Raw genomic sequence first — 24,268 nt, 5'->3', positions numbered from 1 at the left:
GACTCCACTTCACAATAAGCTTCAGCACATAGAGAGAGCTCAGTTCATGGCAACAATAGCAATCTGAACTAGCATGCTGTATGGCTGGAAAACTTACTCCATCACACTTGTGCCTAACCCTCCTGACCATAATGCATTGCAATTTGTTAATGTATTCGCTCTTCATTGGGCATTTTCTGGCACCTAATTAACAATTTATTTTATCTGTTGTTAAAGTCAAATGCGTGGTAAACATCAATAAAGCAGTATGTGAACACACTTCGCACCTATATGGATTAGCTTGTTGTAACACTATAGTCACGATCTTCCACTGGGTCGCCCCCTCTTCCAATTCAGTAAAAGCTATTATAGCAGAGGTTGGCGCTCACAGTAATCCACAATCCACCAGATTATGGGTTTAAACTACACCACATAGATTTGCATATCTCTTCAGAACACAAGTGATAAAGTCCATATATAATCCCTCAGAGCTCATACAAAGACTTCAGCAACTAGATATCTCTCTCCACACCAAACTCCGGTTGCTTCCTAATTCATCAATTATCACATCAGAAAATAGACATATGGATAGTGAAGCCGTCACCACACCCCAGTGAGATGCACTGTGATGTTTATGAAAGCATAGATTGTGATCCTGTGTTGATTGTTCGGGCAAAAATTGATGATTTATTAAATGAAGCATTGAGAAAAGGCATTATCGATAATGGTCTTTTTAAATTCCTCAGGGAAGAACATCCCAAGACCCCTACGCTTTATATCCTTCCTAAAATCCACAAGAGGCTGGACAGGCCTCCAGGTAGACCCATTGTTTCGGGCATTGGGTCAATATTTGTACCAATAGCTAAATTCCTGGATGGCCTGCTCCAGCCTCTTGTACATGAAGTACCATCGTATCTTCGTGATACAAGGATGTTTTTGGATAAATTACGAGGTCTTGGTCAAGTCGATGAGGGAGTGCTACTTGTTACACTAGATGTTGAGAGCCTCTACACCTCCATCCCGCATGATGGGGGTGTGGAGGCGATTGACTGGTTCATCATGACCCGCACTGACTATTCACACGAGCAGAGGAAATTTCTGGTGCGACTGTTGGAGGTGGTACTCAAGTGCAACTATTTTACGTTTGGGGGCAGGTATTTTGTGCAGAGGCGGGGCACGGCAATGGGCTCGAACGTGGCCCCCTCCTACGCAAATCTATACATGGCCCTCCATGAGGAGGCATTTGTCTATGATAATCGTCTTTTCCGCCAGCACGCTTTGTGCTGGTGGAGATTTATAGACGACATATTTTGCGTGTGGAGGGGCCCGCGTTCGAGCCTGGATGAGTTCGTATCGCAACTGCACAGTGCCTGCCCCTATATTCGGTTTACGACGCATAGTGACCCCAGTAGTGTCTCCTTTTTGGACACTCGAGTCATTTTGCAAGATGGTCACTTCGAGACGGATTTATTTGTCAAAGAGACTGATAGGAACTCCCTGTTGCACTATAGGAGTTTCCACCCCGACGGCACCAGAGATAGTATACCACTAGGGCAGCTTAAGAGAGTGGCGGACATTGTCACAGATACTGAGGTCAGGGAGAGGAGACAGGAAGAAATGAGGAGTAAGTTTAGGGCCCGGGGTTACCCTGAAAATACGTTCCAAACTGAGAAACGTGATAGAATAGGTAGAAGGAGAAGCCTTAGGTTACCTTTCGTATCCACATATAATACCTGCAGTAACATGATTGCACGTACAATTCGCAAACATTGGCACATTTTGAGTGAAGGATTCCCATCGATTCCAGAACTACGATATCCCCCGTTGATGTCCTTTAAAAGGGCACCAACAGTTCGGGACAAAATTACTAGGAGTGGGGGCCCTGTTGGGGACACGGGCAGAAGGGGCATGTACCCTTGTTTATCATGCCACATGTGTGGACATGTTATCAGGGGGGACACTTTCTGCCATCCCTCAACGGGTGTCCCCTTTAAAATACGTGGCCGATACGATTGTAACTCTCGGTACGTCGTATATATGATTAAATGCCCATGTGGTTTTGGCTATGTAGGCAAAACCACTCAGCGACTTAAGGAGCGTTTCTCGTCGCATAAATCGAATATACGCGACCCGAATTGCACTTTGGCGGTAGCGCAACATTTTCATTTGCATAAACACGCAGTGTCACAATTGCGCATAATGGCAATCGATGGGGTCCCGGATACTTGGAGGGGCTCGGATAGGGACAAGGCCTTACTTAAAAAGGAGGCCTTTTGGATCAGGAAACTGAACACTTTTGGAGTGGGTGGTTTAAACCGCGAATATGATCTTAGTTTTTGTATCTAGTGACATCAGAACCTCCTGAGTAAATCACGTTTTCATATGTTTATTTTATGCTCTTCTTCCAGATTTTGCTTTTAATGTCCACCCTCAGCGAACCAGGTAGGAGAACAACACTGCTTTTTGTATTCTTGATGCGACGTTTTTGTCGCACTTAAAATATACTTAAATTCATTGTCTATGCGAATTATTGACTGCATTAGAATTTTTGCACACACTGACATCTTGTGGCTTAATCTTGAACTTTTCATTTTTTACTGCAGGGTGCAACTTTAATGTCGCACCGACCTTTAGTGAGCCATCTTGTGGCCACTTTTGGTAATACTGCAACCTGATCACTCCAATGACCATAATGTGTTGACTACTTCCGGGTTGACCTGGAAGTTGTCAGAGCACTGCCTGCACAGCTGTGAGTGGCTGGCTGGAGGAGGGACAGGAGGAGAAAGTGTTTCCCTTTTTTGGAAGTGATCATCCATACATCCCAGCTTGGGGGTGTGGTGTACAAGCTAATTCAGGTATTACACTTTTTTTCAGTGTGCATGAAACATGAGCATATTTGCATATTACCATTGAAGTTCCCTCTCAGGTCCGCTCTGGGGCCCCTCCCATACAGGAAGGGGGTATTTAAAGGTGTTTGTCTTGTCACAATTTTTATGGCTTTGAGCAGTTTGATAAAGGTGTAAACCGAAACAGCAGTCTGTCACTGCTGCCACTTTGGTGCTATTAAAAGAGCTTTGATACAAGACAGCGGTGCCGGTCCTTTCTGTTTTATCTGGACTGCACTTCCCAGGAGGCACTGGGGAGAGACCTTGGGCACGCTGCATACTCTTTTTTGGAAACGGTGCTCCCTCTCTTTTGTTTATTTGCATACAGATGTGGCAAAGACAAAAAATGCATCAAGTCTTATGATCTTCGCCTGATTCATACTGTTCATCCTGACTTCAAAAGATTGAGACAGGTTTTACATCTATTTTTTGAGTTGCAGTGGGGATGCCATGCCCCTATGACCATATGACCCTGTGGCAGAGTTCGCCGACAGGGTCATATGCATAGCACCGCCCCCTGCTCAGTGACATACTCCCTTGCTGGGCAGGAAGTAGGACACTAGGATTCCCGACTGTCCCTGCATGTGCACCATGACGCACTGCGCTGCATCGTTTACACTACACACATCACTCATAGACTACCATTACCCTAAACACTGTGCAGTAATGCGCTGTTGCCTTTGCGTCGGATCAGACACTTCTGGCATGTGAAAGTCTCCATAGACATTTATTGCTTTTGCAGCCCCTTTGGGCAAAATAGGGTGACGCAACACAAGCTTAGCCTGCATGTGTAAAAGGCTCCTAAATAAAAAAACATTTGTATCCAATAAAGAAAAGAGATGAAGGTCGGCATTGCAGTCTTCCGTGTTTATTTAGGTAGGTTAGCAATATACATGCGCCTACGTAGAAGCCATTGTTGGCACAAAACAGCCATCAGGCTACCTTTGCCCTGCACCTACCCATCCACTGACTGCCCATCAGGACCGGTTCCTGCATTCCTGCTTGTTTGCCAATATTGCTCATGACTACCATTTACTGCATGTATATTGCTAACCTCAAACAATAAACACAGCTTTTAGGGCCTATTTCCACTAGTTCTGCATCAGTTTTTCTGCATCCAGATGTGGCTATTTAGCGCCTGTTTCCACTACACGCGGATTCTGGATGCAGAAAAACTGACTCCAATGAATGCCTATGGGCCTTTTCCACTAAACGCAATTTTTCGGATGCAGATTTCTGCATCATGCACCTGTTTTTGCGTTCATTGGAGTCAGTTTTTCTGCATTCAGAATCTGAGGGGCTGTTTCCACTGTACGCGGTGCAATGTGGCTACAGAGCCAAATCGCACCGCAGCCGAACTGCAACCAATTCACGGCAATGGAACAGTATCCATTGCGTGCCGGTTATGCGGAGCGATCCGAGAATCTGCAGCATGCTGCAGATTCTTGCATGGCCACATCGGCATCCCATCTCCTCCAGTCACTTCTGTATCAGGTGATGCGGAAGTGACGCGACTGCAAGCGGAAGTGATGGATGCGGCTAGGTAAACGCACTTGCTTCACTTTGCAAGTGGAAACAGGCCCTGATGCAGAAATCTGCAACATGCCATCCATCATTTTTCTGCATCAGAAAAATCGCATTTAGTGGAAACGGGCTAATAGACATTAATTGGAGTCAGTTTTCTGCATCCAGAATCCACATGTAGTGTAAACAGGCCCTTACTGATCAAAGCATGCGATATTTCCACCAGTGAGCCTGCTGGTCCTGAATCAATGCAGCAGCCACCCTCCCGTGTTCAGAATAGCTGCAGTGCCAACAGCTTTCTTTTCTCTATTGTTATAAAAAACATTTGAATGCAAGATTGTATATATTCATGATACCTGAGTTTTCTGGCTAAATGTGATATTGCATGAATTATGTTAATAAAAATAATAATTTAATATATTTACTATGCTGTGGCAATAATAATACAATTTAAAGTGAATTTACAGTCTGGCACGACATACTACAAAAACTTGTTTTCCTACTCTTTAAAGTGACTCTGTAACAAAAATTACAACGTTTTTTCTACCATCCTACAAGTTCCTAAACCTATTCTTATGTGTTCTGGCTTACTGTAGCTCTTTCTACTATAACCATCTCTGTAATAAATCAATGTATCTTTCCCCTGTCAGACTTGTTGGCCTGTGTCTGGAAGGCTGCCAAGTTCTTCAGTGTTGAACTGTTCCTCTATGCACACTCCAGTGTGTGTTTTATTTACATAAGCCAGCAGCTTCTCTGCTATCTTATCAGTGATAGAAGAGAGCTGGATAAAAATCCTCCTCTGGAGGCTGTGAAAGGAGCTGGTCTGTCACATACTGAGGAATTAACAACATAGGCAGAGCTGTCTGCAGGAAGCCTGTAATGTTCAGTGCATGAGAGAAGCTGGGGACAGAAGGTAAACACACACAAGTGATCTCTTGAGATTCAGAAGTAAGGCTGTATACAGCCTGCTTGTGTATGGATGTATTTTCTATGTGTGGACATGCTGTACATCAACCTACTTCCTGTTTTGGTGGCCATTTTGTTTGTTTATAAACAAACTTTTTAAAACTGTTTTTGACTACTTTTAATGCGGCGGGGAGCGGTGAAGTTGTGACAGAGGGTAATAGGAGATGTCCCCTAACGCACTGGTATGTTTACTTTTGTGCGATTTTAACAATACAGATTCTCTTTAAGTTGGCAACCAGGTTCAACCATCAAAGAGGGATTGAATCCTTTCACACACTGTACACAGATTTTTTAATCGATTTAACTTTTACTTAGTTTAAGCTCAGGTGAGATCTTTTTTTTTTTAGATAACAAAAGCACAGCTGTGCTATATGTTATCACTAAACACCTTGCCGGCTGGGGATATGTACTCACATCTACAGGCTAAATCTCCCAACATGCATTGCGGTGGCCAGGAGCGGGCATCAACGATGGAAGCTTCAAACTGCGGTCTGTCCTTGAGGAACATGGGGAGCTACATATGGACAGTGTGCTCCCCCAACCACCTACTGTACTATGAACCACCCTTATGGGGAGGTTCATTTTATAATTTTTCAGGTCCAGTTGCTCGGTTCCTTTTAAAGTAAACCTTTGAGGGGGAAAAAAGGCACAAGTTAGACACTAACCTAAGTAGCAGGAAGCCTCTGATTGACCCAAAGGCTTCTCTGATCCTTCTGCAGCCCACCGCTTCTAGCCAGGACCATCATCTTCTTTATGGCTGTGCTCCTGTTAGTGTACAAGTGCAGCCATACTGCACAGATGTGATGATGACCCGCACCTGCGCAGTATCAGGAAGCAGCTCATGCATGGAGGAAAAAGACTTGCAGGAGTGGCCCTTTGCTACTGCACAGATGCAGGCCATCCATGCACCTGCACAGTGTGGCTGCACTTGTCCACTGCCAGTAGCATGGCCACACTAACATATTCAACAAGCCCTTTTCATATAGGTTCAGAGGGTCTCAGCTCTGTAACAGTGAGCTCGAGGGGGACAGCGGAAGCCTCTGAATTATCCATAGACTTCCCTCTACTGAGGTAAATGTTTAACATTTGCACTTTTTAAACTCACTAAACCCCACAGTTACACTTTAAAGGCCCATACACACGTCGGACTTTTGCGAACGACGGGTCGTTTGAACGTCCTGTCGTTCAGTCGTCTGCACGTGAAATCAGGCGTGTGTACAGACTGTCGATCGGGTGATAAGACTGGTCTTGAGCGATCCGCCGATCGCTCTCTTGTCTCCAGTACAGCGCTGCTGCTGATCGCAGCGCTGTACTAATTGTAAAGACGGAGAAACTGGAAAGCGGCAATAGCCTCTCGAAGACTGAAGGTGGGATCTGCGTGCAGCGTGCGTGCGATCTCCTGCAAAATGCAGCCCCTGGACTTGACGCCAATCGGCGTTGGGCGGTCCTGGGGCTGGCGCCGCGGCCACGCCCATGGGCGTGGAGCGGTCTTCAGGTAGTTAAAGGAGACGATAAAATAAAAAAATTATACATATCTGGGGTTTCCTCCAGCCCCATGCACACGGATCGCTCCCACGCCGCCGTCCTCAGTCTTCTCCAGCTTCAATACCTGGTCTTGTAACTTCAACCAGTTGCGGCCAGTCTGTGCAAGAGAAGTGCACTCTCTACGTATCTCTCTGGCAGTCGCCGGAGAGCTATGTAGAGAGAGCACTTCCCTTGCGTCCTTCTGTTCTTCCCGTCACGGTTGGGAGATCCCGGTGGTCATTACCTGGTTTCCACTAGGCAGCACACAGCCTTTCACCTGCTGGAAGTGGTAGCCCATCACCCCATGGGGGGGGGGGGTGCTTGTGTGAAGACTTGTAATTTAAGACTCCACACCCTGGGAGTGCCCACACAAACCACCAGTGTCAAAACCAGCAGGGCCCTGACACAAACACTTACAAGTTTGCAACCATAATCTATTAAGTTAGCCAATAAAATAAATCCTTTTAAGGTGACCATCAATGATACACTTTGTTATAATTTAAGTAGGCCTCAGTTATTTGGACTGAGTTTTAGGTAAAAGGCTTGTTCGCAGAGTATACCTTTAGAGGTTTTCGTGATACAAGCAGATACTGAGAAGATGTTCCTAGTCCAAGGTCTTAGGCCTACACTGCCCCAGACAAATGGACTACGGGAACAATCAACATGGGCCATATTTATAAAACATAACATTCCTACAACTAGGGCACACATTCCTACAACTAGGGCATAATATCTTATTGAATATTAATCGAGTAGGTGTGTGTCCTGACATCACAAGGGATCTGAACCAATCATAGATGGTTCAGATGGGATCACATTTAACTCTTTCTGGTTCATATAAAACCCCCAGCCGGCTACCTGTCCCTGCTGGCTTAAACTTTTATATAATCCACTAGCTGATTGCCCGGCATTGCCCGTGTATGTATTTGGCTGGTGTTGGCTCGGCCTACTTTTTCTAACCCTAACACACAATTACTCTCTGACCAAATTTGTGAGCTTTGCGGTCTTTGGTATCAATAATCTGCATTGAAATGAAACAAATCTGATTGGTTGTGTGTGGCTCCACCCCCTTTTCTGAATTTGAACCCCAGTCACCCAATAACCAACTGTACCAGGTTTGAGGCCTGTGCCATTAACAGTTCAAGAATGGTAGCAATTAAATATTCCCCTTGAAAAGCAACAGGTGAAGTTTGATTCACTTTTGTAGGCTCCACCCACTTTTCTGAATATTAATCCCAGTCACCCAGTGACCAACTGTGCAAAGTTTAAAAACCCTGCCATTAACAGAATGGCTGCAGTTTACATTTTCCCAGTGAAATTTTTATTTGTCTCCACACACTGATGACCCGGCGTTGCCCGGGTATGTATTTGACTGGTGTTGGCTCCGCCCACTTTCTAACCCTAACACACAAACACTCAATGACCAAGTTTGTGAGCTTTGGGGTCCTTGGCATCAATAACTTGTATATTCCCATAGAAATTAAACAAATCTGATAGGCTGTTTGTAGCTCCACCCCTCTCCAGCATTTGAACCCCAGTCACCCTATGACCAACTGTAGCAGGTTTGAGGCATCTGCTATTAACAGTGTAAAAATGGCAGTAATTTAAATTTTCCACTTGAAAATCAACAGGTTAATTTTGATTGGCCATTATAGGCTCCACCCACTTCCCTGAATATTAATCTCAGTCACTCAGTGACCATCTGGGCAAAGATTGGGAACCCTGAAATAAACAGTGAAGAAGGGCTGCAGTTTACACTTTCCCAGTGAAATATGTTTTTTGCTCTGCCCACTTTTTGTAACCTGGACACAAAGTCACTAATCAATGCCCAAGTTTGTGAGTTTTGGGGTCCTTGGCATCAATAATTTGTATTTTCCCATGAAATGAAACAAATCTGATTCACTGTTTGTGGCTCTGTCCCCTTTTCTGAATTTGAACCCCAGTGACCCAATGACCGACTGTACCAGGTTTGAGGCTTGTGCCATTAACATTGCAAGAATGGCAGCAATGAGCTGCTTGGTTACTCCCTTGAAAAGTGACATGTGATTTTTGATTGGCATTTTTAGGCTCCACCCACTTTTCTGAATATTAATTTCAGTCACCCAGTAACCAGCTATGCTAAGTTTGAGAACCCTGCCATTAACAGTGAAGAAGGGCTGCAGTTTACAATTTCCCAGAAAAATCTGTTTTTAACTCCACCCACTTTTTGTAACCTTGACACACAGTCACTACTCAATGACCAAGTTTGTGAGCTTTTGGCTTCCTGGCATCAAAATTGTGCTAATGGAAGCAGTTTATACAGCAGCGAAATCTGGCTGTTTTTGGCTCCGCCCCTTTACTGAATTTGAACCCCAAACTGAATTTGAACTCCACCCACTTTTCTGAATTTTAGTCCCAGTCACCCAGTGGCCAACTGTGTCACTTTGATTTCAGCCATTCTGTTATTGGCAGGGTTCTCAATCTAACAAATCTGATTGGCTGTTTGTGGCTCCACCCCTTTAGTGAATTTGGACCCCAGTCACCCAATGACTGACTGTATCAGGTTTGAGGCCTCTGCCACTAACAGTGTAAGAATGGTAGCAATGTAAATATTCCCCTTGAAAATCAATAGGTACATTTTGATTGGCTGTTGTAGGCTCCACCCACATTTCTGAATATTCATCCGTGTCACCCAGTGGCCAATTGTGTAAAGTTTTGGAACCCTGCAATGTAAAAAATAAAGTTGTTAAGTTGTGGCACCGCCCACTTTTTCTAACCTTGATATACAGTCACTCAATTATCAATTTTATCAGCTTTGGGGTCCTTGGTATCATTACTTTGTATATTCCCATTGAAAAATAAACAAATCTGGCTGTTTGTGGCTACGCCCCCTTCCTGAATTTTGGACCCTAGTCACCCAGTGACCAACTGTACCAGGTTTGAGGCATCTGCTTTTACCAGTATAAGAGAATGGTAGCAGATGAAATATTCCCTTTGAAAATCAAAAGGTGAATATTGGCTGTTGTAGGCTCCACCCACCTTCCAAAATCTTAATCTGTCACCCAATGACCAACTGTGCAAAGTTTGAGTACCCTGCCATTAACGGTGTAAGAATGGCTGCAGTTTATATTTTCCCAGTAAAAGTTGTTTTGGCTCCGCCCACTTTTTGTAACCTTGACACACAGTCACTCAATGACCAAGTTTGTGAGCTTTCAGGTTCCTGGCATCAAAAATGTGTGAATGGAAGCAGTTTATCCACCAAGGAAATCTGATTGGCTGTATGTGGCCCTGCCCCTTTAGTGAATTTGGACCCTAATCACCCAATGACTGACTGTAGCAAGTTTGAAGCCTCTGCAATTAAAAGTGTAAGAATAGCAGCAGTTTAAATATTCCCCTTGAAAATCAACAGGTGAATTTTGATTGTCTGTTGTAGAATCCACCCATTTTCACCCAGTGACCAAGTGTGCCAAGTTTGAGAACACTGTCATTAACAGTCTAAGAATGGCTGCAGTTTACATTTTCCCATTTAAAATGAACGGCTGAAATTTGATTGGCTGTTTTATGCTCCGGCCACTTTTCCTGGATTTGTAACCTCGGTCACCAAGTAACCAACTGTGCCATGTGTGGGGACTCTGGCTTGTTTACTGTGAGAATGGCAGCCTTTTACTTTTTTTCCATTGACTTGAATGGGTGGAATCTGATTTGCTGTTTGTAGCTCCGCCCAGGTGTGCAGGGGGGCCGCGAGACCCCCAGAACCTATCATCCCAGGTAGTAAGGGATCTGTGTACCAAGTTTCGTTCAAATAGGTGAAGCCGTTTTCGCATGACACACACACACACACACACACACACACACACACACACACACACACACACACACACACACACACACACACACACACACACACACACACACACACACACACACACACACACACACACACACACACACACACACACACACACACACACACACACACACACACACACACACACACACACACACACACACACACACACACACACACTTTTATATATATATAGATTTCTGTTCTGATATGATGTATGCTGTACATAGGTAGTAAGATGTAACTTAGAATAGAAAGAATATGACCTGATTACCGTCACTAGGAAGGTAATCAAGAAGCGGCAACGCAAGAAATGACTAAAGAAGTATCTGCTTTGCTAAGATATGACGAACTGTATCTGTATATCTGTTTCCTGAATAAATTACGTGTACTTTGAAGACGCCTAAGAAAGTCTATCTCCTGCTTGCTGTGAGGAGTCGTGTTTGCAACGCTTGATGATGAGTTTGCTTGTGCCGGAGCAAAAGGTGATTTATAACACACTTGAATGACTTGATTGGTCAATCTTACCACATGTATTAAAAGGGTAAACTGAGTGAATATACTTTAAATGGATACTTTAGGTAGTGCCTCAGATAACATAAACATTGTAAGATTGTACAATCAAGATTGTACCATTAATTGACACTTTAACATAATTTAGCTTTTTAATGGTCTGATTAATGTCATACTATTTGTTTTCTATAGAATTCTGAAAATGTAGAGTTAATGTCTCTCTGCTGCAATAACTCCTTTGCAAATTATATTTTCACATATAAATGTGACTCGTAGCATGAAGCTCTTTTTTGTACACTGTTAAGGTTACAAACCAGGGACCATAAGCAATTCACTTCTCTCCTGGGAGATAATTTCTCATCTTCTATTTAGAATAACTTTTCAGTACTTTGCAATTAAAAAAATCACCAAAAATTAGGTGTAAAAGTTCTATCAAAATATTTGAAGTATTTTCTTGCTTTCTGGTAATTGCAAAGGCATTTTATTGAGGGCCTGAGCCCACTGACGCAGTTGTGTCCGCTTTTCAGTTAAACATCAATGTTAGAGATGCTGAAAATGGGACAGAAGCGGATACAACTGCATCAGTGGGCTCAGGCCCTGACAAGTTTGTCATTTAGGAGAAAACTCTAATTGCATATGGACCCCCGTGGGACGGAGGACGGCATGGGAAGCCTCATTAGGATCCTGAGGCTTCCCCCTTCCGAGGTGAGTACCCCCCCAGGGGAACTTTTTGATCTTACAGAGTCTCTTTAAGAATTTCAGTCAATTCTCAATCTCAGATTTTTAAATCTTAAAAAATAAGAATATGGATCTCCAGGAAGGTCATATTTAGTATTGTCTGGATAAAATTGTTTTTTGGTCAGTTCATTTTCTGATTAGGTTCACTGTAAGGGGTAACTTTAACCCAGCATTTAACTCCATGCCAATCTGTAGCCAATACCACCTTTCCCACTAGACATCTTTACTTTTTCTCAAATAAATCATCAGGAGGATCTGTGTGGCTGATATTAACCTTCCTGGTGCGTTCGGGGTAAGCCGCGCAGGAGGTTTTCTCAGGCCCTGCTGGGCCGATTTGCACAATTTTTTTTTTTTGCTGCACGCAGCTAGCACACCGATCGCTGCCGCCCTGCGCCGATTCGCCGTAGAGCCCCCCTCCCCCCAGAACCCTGCGCTGCCTGGCCTATCAGCGCCAGGCAGCGCTGAGGGGTGGATCGGGACTCCCTTAGACGTCACGACGTCGGTGACGTCATCCCGCCCTGTCGCCATGGCGACGGGGGAAGCCCTCCAGGAAATCATGTTCTTTGAACGGGATTTGCCGATCGCCGGAGGCAATCGAAGAGGGTAGGGGGATGCCGCTGCACAGCGACTATCATGTAGCGAGCCCTAGGCTCGCTACATGATTTAAAAAAAATAAATCAAACGGCTGCGCTGCCCCCTGGCGGTTTTTAATAGACCGCCAGGAGGGTTAAGGTGAAAACCCCTCACAGAGTGTGATGTCAGGGCTGTGGCCATGACAGATAACTGTCTGCAAACCTTGTTGCATTATGGGAAATAACGGCTGTTTTCAACTGACAAGCAAGCAATAAAAAACAATATTTTAGCCTATCACATTGTTAGTGGGTGTGTTTATAGATAATGGCAGTTGGTTCCTTTTTTTTCATGTCTGCCGGTAGTAAAGATAATTACCTACAATCTCACGGTAGATCAAACTGAAAAAATTCCACGGCAAGTATCAATAATTTCTTGTTCTCACTTTGCAATGTATTGAAACACCCCCCCCCCCCCCCCCCCCCACACACACACAAAGTCCTAATATAAAAGTAAATGATACCTAATACGTCCAGTTCTGATGTCCCTATATAAATACCTGTCTCTGGGGCGGGGTGCCCACTTCCTTGTGGCATGTCTTTTGATATGAAGAAGTTCTTTTCCTCTGTATCTTTGTCAGTGTTTGGTGAAACAGTGCCTATAAGAGACATAAAGTTCCATTATTTTAGAAGAAGAAAGAAACATAAATAAATATATTAAAAGTGTAATGGTTAAGGGCTCTGCCTCTGACACAGCAGACCTGAGTTCGAATCTCAGCTTTACCTGTTCAGTAAGCCAGCACCTATTCAGTAGGAGACCTTGGGCAAGACTCCCTAACACTGCTACTGCCTATAGAGCGCGTCCTAGTGGCTGCAGCTCTGGTGCTTTGAGTCCGCCAGGAGAAAAGCGCGATATAAGTGTTCTGTGTTTGGCTGTGTTTGATTAACAAAGATAAAGAATAAGGTCAATAACTTTATAAAGATCTGCAAAATCTGATGTTTGGCTAAAGTACTGCCACATTTTTATTTGTTCCGTTTATTTTAGCAAGCACAAATCTCTTTAAACCCTGATCCGTCCATCAGCCATATTGGGAAACCGGAGCCACAGATTTCACAGCAAGCTCGCAGTAAACCAGAACTCTTAGGACATTGCCAAACCAGTGAATGTATTGCACAAATGTTTAGATTCCATGACTCCAGTCCCAGATAATACCCAGGTATACTCCAAGGTGCACAAGGAGCCAATAACTGTGTGTGGTAATGTTGTAATTTTGTCTGCTCAGAAAAAGAGAGGGATGCTTCAGAGGACTTTGTACCTCATATATCGAGCTTAGTACATTCAAATGTAAAATCAATAAAGATTTCAGCATGGCTAGGCTCCCTCTGGAATTAGCTATGAGCTAGCAGCAAAGAAGTCTGTGGAAAAGAGACGACTTATGCATGAATGGGAGATGCATCTTGCAGTGTCTTTCTGTGTGCTACTGCAGTGCTGATGCATTTCAGCAGTATGGGAGATGCATCTTGCAGTGTCTTTCTGTGTGCTACTGCAGTGCTGATGCATTTCAGCAGTATGGGAGATGCATCTTGCAGTGTCTTTCTGTGTGCTACTGCAGTGCTGATGCATTTCAGCAGTATGGGAGATGCATCTTGCAGTGTCTTTCTGTGTGCTACTGCAGTGCTGATGCATTTCAGCAGTATGGGAGATGCATCTTGCAGTGTCTTTCTGTGTGCTACTGCAGTGCTGATGCATTTCAGCAGTATGGGAGATGCATCTTGCAGTGTCTTTCTGTGTGCTACTGCAGTGCTGATGCATTTCAGCAGTAGTCTACACCTAGTGTAAAAATCTGGGAAAAGGTCAGGTAACCACTGTTAGGCTGCCTACACACTGAAAATCCGATTTGCGATTCCGATCTGCAATTCCGAGTTGCGATTCCGATTTTCCCTGGATGCCATCAAAAGCAAAACTCAGAAAAAACACAGCATGCAGTACCAATTAAAAATCGGAATCGCATGTGAAAATCGATTCAAAATCGGAATTGCATGTAGTGTGCAAGAGGCCTTAACGTGCTAATTTTGGCACATAAACCCATTTAAAGAGGAACTCCAGTGAAAATAATGTAGTAAAAAAAGTGCTTCATTTTTTACCATAATTATGTATAAATGATTTAGTCAGTGTTTGCTCATTGTAAAATCTTTCCTCTCCCTGATTCACATTCTGACATTTATTACATGGTGACATTGTTACTGTGGGCAGGTTATGTAGCTGTTTCTAGCTGTTCTGGCTGTTACAGACAGCTGTAAACAGCTATTTCCTGTCTGTGAACATTGTAACATTGTGGCAGTTTGCCCAGAGTACCGCGGTACTCAGAGCTTCTTGTGGGAGGGGTTTCAGCACAAAATCAGTCATACAGCGCCCCCTGATGGTCTGTTTGTGAAAATCATTATATTTCTCATGTAAAAGGGGGTATCAGCTACTGATTGGGATAAAGTTCAATTCTAGGTTGGAGTTTCTCTTTAACAATCAGTTGCAAACTGTCTGTAAACTGTAAGGGCCCGTTTCCACTATAGCGTTACGAAATCGCCGGCGAATCACCGCAGGCAAATCGCATGCGGGTGCGATTCCGCATGCGTTTTTTGCCGCGATTTCGCATGCGATTTCGCATAGGTAAGGCTGTATGCGATTTTAACCATTTCACTGCCTGTGTGAATTAACATGGGTACCTATGCGAAATCGCATGCGAAATCGCGCCCAAAAACGCATGGGGAAAACGCATGCGATTTCCCTATTAAATACATGCAGGCGAATTCTGAGGCCCCTACCCTGCAGATTTTTTCTGCACAGAAAAACGTGCGGGGAAACGCACAAGTGGAAACAGTCCCATCCACTTGTACTGACTGTGCGAATCCGCATGCGTTGCCCGCATGCGGATTCGCGATAGTGGAAACGGGCCCTTAAAGAGAATCTGTATTGTTAAAATCGCACAAAAGTAAACATACCAGTGCGTTAGGGGACATCTCCTATTACCCTCTGTCACAATTTCGCCGCTCCTCGCCGCATTAAAAGTGGTTAAAAACAGTTTTAAAAAGTTTGTTTATAACCAAACAAAATGGCCACCAAAACAGGAAGTAGGTTGATGTACAGTATGTCCACACATAGAAAATACATTCATACACAAGCAGGCTGTATACACCCTTCCTTTTGAATCTCAAGGGATCATTTGTGTGTTTATTTTCCCCTGCAGCTATCTTCCACTGAAGTGTCAGGCTGTTTCTTCCTGCAGAGTGCAGACAGCTCTGCCTGTATGTAATTCCTCAGTATGTGAAAGCCCAGCCAGCTCAGAGGAGGATTTATCCAGCTTGTAAAAGATAATAGAGCAGAGAGAAGCTGCACTAATCTAAATAACACACCGCAGTGTGCAGAGAGGGGCCTGGAGGGGGGAGATGCATCACAGAACCACAACACTGAAGAACTTGGCAGCCTTCTAGACACAGGCTGACAAGTCTGACAAGAGAGAGATAAGTTGATTTATTACAGAGATGGTGATAGTACAAAGTGCTGCAGTAAGCCAGAACACATTAGAATAGCTTTTGGAACTTGTAGGATGATAAAAAACAGGATGCAATTTTTGTTACGGAGTCTCTTTAAAGTTAGAGAACAAGTAATGATGAGAAATTTCTGCAACAGAAACACAGACAGGTAAGCAAAAAGAACCTGACAGGTCCTCTATCCCCTCTAATTTTTACTATGTTTTACCTATTTCTGCCTATGTCCTCATTGGAGAAATATCCCCTCATTACTTGCTCAAGTTACCACCGAACACCGAAGCAAGAACTACCCCCATTACTTGAACATTTGGCAACCATTTGCCAGAGCGGACCTGCAATAACCTTTCCCTGACTGAAGCACTACATGTCATGCTACATGAACAGAGCAACAATAAAAAAAAATAAAAAAAAAAGGTGGACAGCAGCTATGCAAGTACAAAAAGCGAAGCATTTAACCTGGAGCTTCTTTAGGATGTCCTCTAGGGTCCAATGTTGAATGTTGTACCATGGTTCCTATGAAAGTAATATGGAACAATTATTTCAGCATTAGTATAGTATGCTTACTTTCATGGTGTTTTTGTGAGATTTGTGTGACAAAATGAAACATTATTTAAAGAGAATCTGTACTCTAACATTTTTACAGCAAAAAGCATACCATTCTATTCATTATGTTCTCCTGGGCCCCTCTGTGCTGTTTCTGCCACTCTCTGCTGCAAACCTGGCTTGTAATTAACAGTTTTAGGCAGTGTTTACAAACTAACCAGCTTCTGATAGGCTCACATAAGCAGAGTGTGTGAGTCATACAGAGCCTGGAGGGGGTGTGTATAGCTTCTACCAATCACAAGCAGCCCTGCACATTCCAGCTTTAGCCCGACTGTGCCGACAGAAGAAAACAGATTAGATCATATAACAGAGATAACACAGCCATTGTGCAATTAGGAAAAGCTGCAGTAAGCCAGAGCACATTAGAACAGGCAAAGGAACTTATAGGATAGAAGAACTAAGGCTGAAAAGTTTGTTACAGAGTCTCTTTAATAAAAACAGATTTGTTAGAGGTCATTCAAAGCATCTGATCTAAATCTGTAGTGGCTGTATTTTGTATGTTTCATGCCTGTATTAACCAGCTTAGCGGTAATGACGAGCTCAGCTCGTCCATGACCGCCCGCTGGAATGCTCTGGCACTGGTGGGCCGATTTTCATAATTTTTTAAAAAAGGGCACGCAGCTAGCACTTTGCTAGCTGCGTGTTGGGGACGATCACCGCCGCATAACACCCCCCCCCCCCCCCCCCGAGACCCCATGCGCAGCCTGGCCAATCAGTGCCAGGCAGCGCTGAGGGGTGGATCGGGACTCCCTCTGACATCACAACGTCGATGACGGGGGAAGCCAAACAGGAAATCCCATTCTGAATGGGATTTCCTGTTTGCTCTGATCGCCGGAGGCGATCGGAAGGGACGGGGGGATGCCGCTGCTATCATATAGCTAGCGCTAGGCTAGCTACATGATTTTAAAAAAAAAATTACAAAATAGTGCTGCGCAGCCACTCTGGCGCAATCAATAGAATGCCAGGGTGGTTAAATAAGACTACCTATACCACAATAGACAAGGTACATCAAGACCCTGGGGAGGTACAGAAATTACAAGAAAAATATCTTGCCATGTGTGGCCTGATGGATTTTAAAGGCATTTTATCTGATTTTTCATTTTAAATATCTCCATCCCTTAACTATCCTGTTTAACGCTACCTCCCCCAACAGCGTCCTGCCCCCATACTCACCTCAGAGGGTCAACAACTTCAGGCTGACAGAACACCACATCCAGGGGCGTAACTACAGGGGGCCAGCTACTGTGACCGCATTGGTGCACAGAGCTGTAAGGGGGCCCAAACTACTACTTCACTCCCTCAAATGTAGGGGTCCATCCTTCACATCCGGAGTTTTTGTGGCTACATTTGCTATGGGTGTAAAGATTATGATATCCAAACTTATTTATGACCCTTGCAAAATAGGCCCCAGACTGAGAGGGGTCACCACGGTCAAGAAAGAAAAAGGTGAAAAAGATGTGACGTTTCTCTTGTATCTATGGTGGACATTTTGTTGCTGAAATGAGAAGATTCAGCCCTGTTGAATGAAGTCTCTATGCTGATTAAACACTGAACAATTTATTTACTCTGAGTATTGGTACATGCAGTTAAAGAGTAACTGTCAGGCTACAAAAGCTAATTTAAACCTCTATTCTCCTGTGTTAAACAGTTTAGAAGGAAGCCAAAAAGGCATTACTGAAGATAAAAATCTCTCTTACATTTGATGTGTGCTTATCAGCAAAGCTGTTATTCCCAAGCTCTTAAGAAGACGCAAGCCGCATACCATACTGCAAAGCATTCTGGGGCTCTCCCCTCGGCTGCTAATGAGAAGTTACAGGGTCAAGTAACAATAGCATGTAACTCAGTCCAGCTCACAGCACTGATAAATCTCCAGGCAGAGTACACTGCAGGAGTCCGCTATTGTTCCTAGCCACATGGCTAATTAACCACCCTGGCGTTCTGATTAAATCGCCAGGGTGGCTGCGGGAGGGTTTTTTTTAAATAAAAAAAAAACTATTTCATGCAGCCAACTGAAAGTTGGCTGCATGAAAGCCCACTAGAGGGCGCTCCGGAGGCGATCTTCCGATCGCCTCCGGCGCCCAGAATAAACAAGGAAGGCCGCAATGAGCGGCCTTCCTTGTTTTGCTTATATCGTCGCCATAGCGACGAGCGGAGTGACGTCATCGACGTCAGCCGACGTCGTGACGTCAGCCGCCTCCGATCCAGCCCTTAGCGCTGGCCGGAACTTTTTGTTCCGGCTACGCTGGGCTCAGGCGGCTGGGGGGACCCTCTTTCGCCGCTGCTCGCGGTGAATCGCCGCAGAGCGGCGGCGATCAGGCAGCACACGCGGCTGGCAAAGTGCCGGCTGCGTGTGCTGCTTTTTATTTCATTAAAATCGGCCCAGCAGGGCCTGAGCGGCAGCCGCTGGCGGTGTTGGACGAGCTGAGCTCGTCCAGACCGCTCAGCTGGTTAATATTCACTGGTACACTAGTGTTATTCAGTACAAGCTTTTCTGTGATCAGGAAGCAGGGAGGACATGACGACACAATTGGCTTCATAGGAGACAGACAAACATGGAACCTGCCATGAGCTGTCAGGAGCATCATTCTCTGCATATACTATATAAAAATTCTGTGAAATCCAAACGTGGACAGTGAAATGCATATGTAATGTAAGTACAGCCTATATTTAGCTACTGATCTATGTGTTTATTTTCTCTGAGACCCTATACCTAACAGCTCCTCTTTAAGTATGCAGACCGGAGTGTTGAGGGAACTTCCTGCTGTTTATTTTCAGCCAGATAAACTGTCTAGTTTCAAGATGGATTACCGGACTAGAGACCATACTAGCCGTGGTATACAGTTAATGGTGCTTATTTTAAGACAGATGCATCCCCTTTTGTTTGTTTCAGTGGTCACACATAGTTCCTCAATAAATTACCTGGGGGGTGGAGATTTTCATTTACATATGGGAGGAGAATTCCAGGAATATGGACTTAACTGTTTCATGTCTGCACTGAATATTTAATGTCCTAACTAGAGGCGATGTGCCTGGATATATGTATGTTTATTCTTATCATTGACCCCTGTGGCTAGGGTCCAATTCGGTGCACTCCCCCTTCCCCTGTATGTTTGTCAGCATGCAGACAGCTTATGCTGGTGTATGCGCATTGTGCACATGGACACATAACATTAGCTCCCTTGTGCGATTGGTAAGATGCACTGTCTTTCCCAGGAGAGGAAGTTAGGATGTGTGCTCCTAATCCATTGATAGGTTTGATGCAATGAATGTGTTTGCATGTCTGCACTATGCATGTTACAGGGCCAGAGTTAGGACACCTATGTTTACCTGGGTACTTCTGCGCAGTATAGGTGATTAAGTATAAGAATGCATTCTTCTGTGAACTAAAACCCTGGCTTTTAATTTAGCTGTAGGGATAACAGTTGTGCCTGGATGAGTGAATCTGTGAATGCAATTGTGTGAACATTTGCATGTGAGTGTGCGAAGGGTTAATAGATTTTTGCTGTTTTCTAGCCACACCCCCTTCAGCACCTCCCTTTCCCTAATAATTTATTTAATGTCCTAACTAGAGGCGATGTGCCTGGATATATGTATGTTTATGAATATTGATCTATGACTGGTTTTTGTAATAATGACAAATATCCTGGCCAGCCCCAGGGAGTGTATATTTTTGCATACTTGTAACCCTATAAAATCTACTGTGTGCCACTCATCTGTAGCATTACTCTGGCAATACAGGCATCATCAGAGTAATGCTACAGATGAGTGGCAATACAGGCATCATCAGAGTAATGCTACAGATGAGTGGCAATACAGGCATCATCACTCATCTGTAGCATTACTCTGATGATGCCTGTATTGCCACTCATCTGTAGCATTACTCTGATGATGCCTGTATCAACGGCCCTTGATGCATGAATAAATGTGTTGTCTATTTGAAGAGGTGTGTCCGAGTCTTCACTGTCCTTAACAACTTGGACAAAGGGTATGAACTTTTGTGGGGCCTCATCAAAGTTTTTGCTGGGGGTCCCAAGATTTGTAGTTATGCCCTTGACTACATTATATCCGGACAGCCATGATCCTCAGTCAGCTTTGTTCTGTCTTCTGTCTCCTTCCATAATACTGTATGCTGCTTCAAAGGAGCCTGAATCACCCCAACACTACTGCCCCTCCACACCTTGGCTCTTCCTGTTCAGTAAGCCTGCATCTATTAACCCTCCTGGCGGTCTATTGAAAACCGCCTTGGGGCAGCGCAGCCGTTTTTTGATTTTTTTTTTTTTAAATCATGTAGCGAGCCTAGGGCTCGCTACATGATAGCCTCTGCTCAGCGGCATCCCCCCAGCCCCGCCGATCGCCTTCGGCGATAGGCGATCAGGAAATCCCGTTCAAAGAACGGGATTTCCTGGAGGGCTTCCCCCGTCGCCATGGCGATCGCCCGATCCACCCCTTAGCGCTGCCTGGCGCTGATAGGCCAGGCAGCGCAGGGGTCTAGGGGGGGGGGTGCTGTACGGCGACGCGGATGGCGACGAATTGGCGCGGGGCGGCGGCGATCGGTATGCTGACGCAGCTAGCAAAGTGCTAGCTGCGTTCAGCAAAAAAAAAAAAAAAAAAAGCAGATCGACCCAGCAGGGCCTGAGAAAACCTCCTGTGCGGCTTTACTGCCAGGAAGGTTAAGTGAGGAGACCTTGGGCAAGACTCCCTAACACTGCCACTACACTAGAGTGTGTCCGCCAGGAGAAAAGGGCAATATAAATATTATGTGTCTTGTCTTGACATGTGTCACTCAAAACCATAATACCCATTGCTCGGTAATTTTATTCAAATCTATGCAACTTGGAATTTGACCAATAGCAGTAGCTGATGATTCTGATTGGATTTATACCAAGCTGCATACATCTGTATAAAACCTGCATTAACTTCTAATTGTTAGTATCTCATTAATCAAGTCTATTCCCTATTGATACTTGAGGTGGAGGGGGGGTAGTGTTTTAAAATCCAGTACATGGGCTTTAAAGGGAACCAGAGATGAACGTTTCACACAAAATAAACATATCAGTTGATAGCTTGTAAAGAATAAATGCACTACCTGATAATTTCGCCACTCTGGTGTGCCTTTTTTAGTGTTTTTTCTCCATTATTGCTCCAGGAAAAATCAAATATGGCCACCGGCTCATATACCTACTGCTTCCGGGTTATGAGTTGTTCTGGATGTGCTGTCTAGGCTATATGAGAAAGGCTGCTGTGTGCTTTCATTTTGGTATGATGTACAGCTGCCTGTAGGAAGTGTCTCTCATAGGAATGAAACTGCAGTCATCATCGATGTCTGTGTGCACTCTGTCTGCATACTGTAGATAAGTTTTCAGAGCAATATGCAATATGATCTGTTTCAGAACTTCTCTCAGCAGGAGCAGCTCCTCCCATGTCATCACAGCTCTCAGTATGCAAAGCAGGAAATATAAGCCAGGAGGTGGCAGGCTTGGGCTTGAAAAGACTCCACAGAAGATTGACTCAGCTATAATGATTCCAGGTCAAACCTAGACTGAGCCAGTCGGGATTCTTATCACAGCTGCTATTAGACTAATTAAGCAGATAACAATGAAACTAAAAGCAGGGCAGGTGTTTACTGTCATGTTCCCATTGATAAATGTAATAAAATACATGAGGGTGCTTCGTCTCTGGTTCTCTTTAAAACAAAGAACTACCCTTATATTAAGTTCTAATATCTGTTCATGTGAATGCAAAAACAGAATGTTCTACCTGTATTCTGCACACTGTTGTGAGCTAGTTCCTGAGGAGGTGGCTGGTTCCTTTCTGCGTTTGTGGGCACAGAAATCTTCCCAATGACCCTCGATTTTTCTGATGCAGAATCCTCTTCGGTCCTTCCCACAGATCCTGTGTCTGGATGCCTCTCTGCTTTGTCAGTGATATGGATCACAGTCTTCCGGCCAGCATTAACTACAAAAAACAAAAACAACTTATGCTGATACACATCCAATTTTGATTGACTGATGATTTCCAATTCTACCACTTGCATGTAGTATGAGAGCTTACTTACGCAATCTGTTCATAGTATTCAAAATTGAAAATGGTTTCAAAATTGGTCAGTGATTGAGCGATCAAAATTGCATGTGTGTATGCACCCTATACCATAGCAGAGAGGATTTTATAAACAAGAGTTAGGGCCCGTTCAGATCAGAAATGCGGATGGCCATGCGTGCGGAACGCGTGCGGACCGCAACGCGTACGAACGCATGGCCATCCGCGTTTGTGTGCGTTGCGGGCTGATCCCATCACTGAAAAGTGAATGGGACAGCCGCGCGTTTTTGCAAAATCTGCGTGCAGCATGCGTTCCCGGACCGCACAGGTCCGGAACGCATGCAGTGTGAACATCAGACATTGCACTCTATGCAATGTCTGATGTCGTGCGTTTTGGCCACCTGCACGCGTTTCCAAAACGCGGCTGGAAACGCGTGCAGTGTGAACGGGCCCTAAATATTTTAACATTCCAAATGTTCTTTAAAAGGATTCTATACTGCTTCTCCTTAAATTTTATTTTGCTTAATTATTGAGGCACTATAGTGAAATATAGCACAATGCAGTAAATTAATCAGGTTACCCACTTTTATGGTAATTTTCCCAGTTTCGGCATCAAAAACTCAGAAACAACTCCAGTATCTACAGTGGGATGCGAAAGTTTGGGCAACCTTGTTAATCATCATGATTTTCCTGTATGGCAGTTAAGTAAGCTCAGTGATCCCTGACCTACATACACAGGTGAATCCAATTATGATAAAAAGTATTTAAGGGGTCAATTGTAATTTTCCCTTCTCTTTTAATTTTCTATGAAGAGTGGCAACATGGGGGTCTCAAAACAACTCTCAAATGACCCGAAGACAAAGATTGTTCACCATCATGGTTTACGGGAAGGATACAGAAAGCTGTCTCAGAAATTTCAGCTGTCTGTTTCCACAGTTAGGAACATATTGAGGAAGTGGAAGACCACATGCTAAGTTAAAGTTAAGGCTCGAAGTGGCAGACCAAGAAAAATCTTGGATAAACAGAAGCAACGAATGGTGAGCACAATCAGAGTCAACCCACAGACCAGCACCAAAGACCTACAACCTCATCTTGCTGCAGATGGAGTCACTGTGCACCATTCAACCATCCGGCGCACTTTACACAAGGATATGCTGTATGCGAGAGTGATGCAGAGGAAGCCTTTTCTCCACCCACAGCACAAACAGAGGTAAGCTAAAGCACATTTGGACAAGCCAGCTTCATTTTGGAATAAGGTGCTGTGGACTGATGAAACTACAATTGAGTTATTTGGGCATAACAAGGGGTGTTATGCATGGAAGAAAAAGAACACAGCATGCCAAGAAAAACACCTGCTACCTACAGTAAAATATGGTGGTGGTTCCATCATGCTGTGGGGCTGTGTGGCTAGTGCAGGGACTGGGAATCTTGTCAAAGTTGTGGGACGCATGGATTCCTCAGTATCAACAGATTCTGGAGACCAATGTCCAGGAATCTGTGATAAAGCTGAAGCTGCCCCCGAGCTGGATCTTTCAACAAGTCAAAGACCCTAAACTCTG

The 24,268-nt window shown here is 44.3% G+C and overlaps 1 protein-coding gene across 1 annotated transcript in view; it reads right to left on the bottom strand.

Moving 5' to 3' along the window:
• LOC137547286 (low-density lipoprotein receptor-related protein 11-like) overlaps positions 1–24,268 on the bottom strand; it is an 88,467-nt gene that overhangs the window by 13,648 nt on the left and 50,551 nt on the right. The window contains exons 5-7 of the mRNA XM_068270711.1: positions 22,431–22,628; positions 16,527–16,583; positions 13,085–13,183 (exon numbers count right to left, since the gene is read on the bottom strand). Of these exons, the coding sequence (XP_068126812.1) occupies positions 13,085–13,183; positions 16,527–16,583; positions 22,431–22,628 (354 nt within the window). The remainder of the gene's footprint in view (positions 1–13,084; positions 13,184–16,526; positions 16,584–22,430; positions 22,629–24,268) is intronic.

The sequence above is a fragment of the Hyperolius riggenbachi genome, chromosome 2 (assembly GCF_040937935.1).
Source record: "Hyperolius riggenbachi isolate aHypRig1 chromosome 2, aHypRig1.pri, whole genome shotgun sequence".
Taxonomy (NCBI): domain Eukaryota; kingdom Metazoa; phylum Chordata; class Amphibia; order Anura; family Hyperoliidae; genus Hyperolius; species Hyperolius riggenbachi.
This window is presented reverse-complemented; position numbering and strand designations above follow the sequence as displayed.